At 42.7% G+C, this 4482-nt stretch overlaps 1 protein-coding gene across 2 annotated transcripts in view; it reads right to left on the reverse strand.

The window, feature by feature from the left end:
* Nucleotides 1-1020: 1020 nt before the first annotated feature.
* pop1 (POP1 homolog, ribonuclease P/MRP subunit) overlaps nt 1021-4482 on the reverse strand; it is a 12395-nt gene continuing 8933 nt past the window's right edge. For both annotated transcript variants that reach the window (XM_016670650.1, XM_007550485.2), the window contains 2 exons: nt 3539-3769; nt 1021-2552 (listed from right to left, as the gene is read on the reverse strand). In XM_016670650.1, the coding sequence (XP_016526136.1) occupies nt 1913-2552; nt 3539-3769 (871 nt within the window). In that variant the 3' untranslated portion in view covers nt 1021-1912. The remainder of the gene's footprint in view (nt 2553-3538; nt 3770-4482) is intronic.

The raw sequence follows: 4482 nt of genomic DNA on the forward strand, positions 1-4482 counted from the left end.
TGTCAGACTGATCTTATTGGCTGCAAGAAGATTAAAAAAGAATATAAACAGATTTTTGCAGACCTGACGTCTCAGTAGTCTATGAATCAAAATAAGTGCACTACTGCCCTCTAATGGTAGGAAAAGAACGCCTGATTGCACTTATCCTTTAATTATCAAATGTAAATTCACTTAATTTAAAAAGAGAAAAAGTAAATTCTAGAGTAGTGTCTGTCTTTTTTTTTTCTTTACTTGTGTAATGTAAATACTTTGTTTAAAAGCACCAACCTCTTTTCTAACTTACCTTAGAAGCACCAGTGTGAAGCTTCACTGCCCATCTTCACCTCGGGTAAACCTCAGACTGCACGCCTGGCTGAGCCGCTGCCAAACTGTAGCGTTGCCAAGCAACAAAACTCTTATCTGCCACCTACACATTATGGGATATGTGGGAAACCACAGTTCCCGGCAGGGTTGCTATAAGAAGACAAAGTTTAAGTATCTGTAATTGGATGCAGTTGCAGAGCCTTGCAGGAGTTCTGTCAGGTTACAGCCACACACTTTGTGTTTTATTGATGTTTTGTGTTTGATCAACACTTTAAAAAAAAAACAAAAACTCAGCTTTAGAGAGTAATTGCTCTACTCAGCCACTTTTGAACACAATCAGTCTTTTTGGGGCAGATCTCAACCAGGTTTGCACATCTGCAGACCTGACATTTCACCCAGTATTCTTTAGGCATCAGCTCAAACTAATAGGATAGATTCTGCAAGCATCAAGTCTTTGATATCTTAGATATTGTGCTGGACTTTAATTAGGCCATTCTCCACAATGAATTGCAGCTTTGTCTTTGTTTGGGGTTGTTCTCCTCAAAGGTGAACCTCCTACACAGTATGTTAAAAGTAGTTTGCAGCGGTTGCCATTCTTGGAGTGCAATTAAAAAAAAACTTCAGTTTTAAGTTTCTTCTGACCATATTACCTTCTGCTACACATCTCATTACAAGACTTTTGATGGCTTCCTCCTTGGATTTTGGGATGTAATGTTGAAACATTGTCGTCAAATTTATTCAGGGTTTCTGCAGATTGCACAAACTCAAATTTAAGTCTTGTGTCACAACTGAAATATACACAACAAAGTAACATATTTTGCCTAAGTTGTGCCAAGCTTTTTTCTTTTCCTCCTCAGAATACACGTAGCATCGAACAGGTTGTCAAGTGAGCCAGAGGCAAAGATGAACGTCGTCGAACCAACCAGTAATAATTTGCACTTGACCATAATAGATACAGAACAGCTAGCTAAATGGTAACTAGGGTGTATTGGCTAATTGGCAGTAGCCAGAAATGCCTCGAGTCACAGAACATGCGTGACTCAAACGTTTGCCTGAAAGAAAAGTCCTGTGAGGAAAATAAAATTAAAAATGACAAAGGATATTAGAGATTACAACAGTCCTGCCATGACAACATTTAAGAAATATGAGTAATGTACGCAAGGCCAACTTAAGTTTTTTTTTTTTAAACAATTCTTTAAAACTTTATAATACACAAATACCTCATTTGATTTTTTTGTATTTGCATTTATTCTGACCAAAAGCTCTTAGCTGCAGTTGTATTTTCTTCAACATAAAACACTTTAATCAACAAAGGATGCAGAAGGGACCAGATTTCTTTCAAAGAACCCAGAAATTAGACCTGAGTAACTAAAACATGTTTCTTCCATTTTCAGTTTTCATCTCGTGATCTGCATAGTCGAGCATTTCTGATAATGATACTGTTGGTGTGTAATACACACAGCTTCGACTGGATGCCTCAGCCATGCTCTCTGTAAAGGCACATTATTTTCACCAGCTATTCAGTCACCTGTCGCTGCACTAAGCAAGTCTTTTTTTTTTTTAATTAAGGGGAAGGGATTCGGTTCTGTTCGGGTCCGGCCGTTGGAAGTCACACGTCGATGTTGAGCCTGACGAAGCGGTAGTGCAGGGAGGTGGGGTTGCGCAGCAGCAGCGTTCCTCTGAGCTCCGGCGGCTGCCTGAGGAGCGTGTGGAGCAGACCGGAGACGCTGACGAAGCCCAGAGCCTCCCCACGCCCCACAGACAGGGAGAAGTCCCCCTGGGTGACCCAGCCCAGCGTCACCCGGGAACAGTGAGACGTCACGCTCGGCAGAGGGTCCGGCCAGAGCCCCAGGATGAGGTCAGAGGGCGAATGAGGGTCTGTGGATGCAGTTGGGTCGTCTGATACTTGTGACGGAGTTGCTGTCTTGGAGCTCTTCTTCTTGTGGTTAATTCTGCTTTTATAGTGGTCTTTGTGGGGGGGCTCCTGAGGGCCACAGTTTTCTGGGCTCTTGCCAAACAGCTTCAGGTCCTCTGCAGTTGGTGCGCACACCATGGCGTGGGCTTCTGGTTTCCCTTTGGACAGGAGCGTCAGGCGCACCCACACCACACTCATCTTGTGAGCGGAGTGGAAAGACGTCACCGCCGAGTCGCTGAGAGGGAGCGCCACCGCTGCCCCGCGACCCCGCCTCTGTCCTCTGCATGTCAGGGGTCTGCACCAGCTGGAGAGAAGCCTCAGAGACTTTCTGTTCCTGGAAAACCCAAAATAACCAGTATTCATTTAGAGCAGGTGTGTAATATTCAGGGTACAATTCACTGGTGAGCTGAGAGAAAGATGCAATTTAATTTATGAAATTTATGACCCAGAAAACAAAAATGAAGCCGATGGGACTGAAAATCTGCTTGATTTATCCTCAGGCTTGATTTATCCTCAGGAATTCACCGACTTTACTCACAGCTTATGAGCTGCTTTCAGGGGGAAAAAATGCAACTTTTCCATCTGCTAATCTGTGATCTACTGCAGCAATAAGGCTGGGTGTACTTTGAGGATTCTGAGACATTCTGATGGAAAAAAGGCAGACTGGAGGAACAGCATGCATCAAGCCTGTCGAAAGCTTTAACATCTTATGAGATCTCTTCAAAGTAAAAGACTTTTCGGGCTCATATATATTTATGTATTTAGTAGTCCCTCCAGGATGTTGCGACGGTTATGTGAATGTTGTGGCCTAAACTTACTGATTTTATGCACCATTTTCAAAATGTTGCCGACATTTTAAGCTTAATTTCTGTCATAAGATGGTTACAGAAAAGTTGGAGTTACTAGAACTGAGGACCAGGAGGATAGGTCAAAATTCAGCCGGCTGCAGGGATTGGTCAGAAAAGATGGAAAACATTAATGATTGGTGAAAACCTCAAGTTCACACAAAATTTACAATTGATCAGTGAGTTTGCATTGATGGTTTTGATTGCAACTTCCTGGAAGGACTGATGTGGTACTCGCACCGCTTTAATTTTTCTACATTTTGTCATGTTAACAAAACTTAGAATTCTATTGATTTTCAGTCATAATGTTGCTGTGCACTTGTATTCAGCCTCCTTGAGTCAATACTTGTCAATAAGAATCACTGAAGTTTTTAAATGTTGAAAAGTTCAAAAGCTATGATTGCTTTTTCATGGTGCCATTAAGTCAGCCACTTTAACGCATTTAAATAAGAAGCACAATCTAAACTAACTTTACCTCAGAACAGTGAAGCTCGGAGGACTAGCTGCAGCTACAGTCTGCTGTGATGTCACTTCCTCCATCACTTCGTGGCTCTTCCTGGCCTTCTGGGTCTGCCCATCTCCTTTCCTCTCCGCTCCTCCGTCTGTCGCCAGGAGCTCCCACTCTTCTGCCAGCTGTTGCCAGGGGCAACGAAAAGGAGCCAGACAGCCATGTTTTATGTAATTGGTCCTCTTGGCTGGCGGACGTCTGAGGGAGAGGGTGAAAGGTCATGCCCTCGTCAAATAGTAAGAGGAAACCCCCCAGGTTCTGGTAGACAAAACTACTGTTGAGTTAATCTTCATCAGCATCTCCACAGATACCTGCTTAACGTCAAAGACTTTCAGTCTATACATTCTGATTATTATCTTACTTTCTGTTAATTATTTAAACTTTGTGTTGGATCTAAGTGATTGTGAAGCATGTAGAATTACATATTGGTCATTTGAAATAATAGAAATGCACCTGCAACTAGGGTTATTAATTTAGTAATTCAATTATTCTGACAATAACTGGATAAACAAAATGATCACATTCACATTCTTCAGATTTTTTAATTTAGTTACTCAAGTCTTTATATATTTATATATATCCTTCCTTACGGCTCGTGTACAAAGCCAGGACCCTGAGTCTGTACACGAGCCGTAAGGAAGGAGGCAGAGGACTAGTGAGTGTGAGAGCCACTGTCCAGAATGAAACATCCAAGATCCATAAATACATCAAGGACAAAGCCTCAACGGACGATGTGCTCAGCGAATGTCTCAGGCAATGGGGAACAGAGGACAAGGTGCTGGAGGAACCATCATGGGAAGACAAGCCCCTACATGGGATGTACCACCGACAAATAACTGAAGTGGCTGACATCAGGAAATCCTACCAATGGCTGGAGAAAGCTGGACTCAAGGACAGCACAGAGGCCCTCA

This window comes from Poecilia formosa, unplaced genomic scaffold (genome assembly GCF_000485575.1).
Source record: "Poecilia formosa unplaced genomic scaffold, Poecilia_formosa-5.1.2 Scaffold36, whole genome shotgun sequence".
Lineage (NCBI taxonomy): Eukaryota > Metazoa > Chordata > Actinopteri > Cyprinodontiformes > Poeciliidae > Poecilia > Poecilia formosa.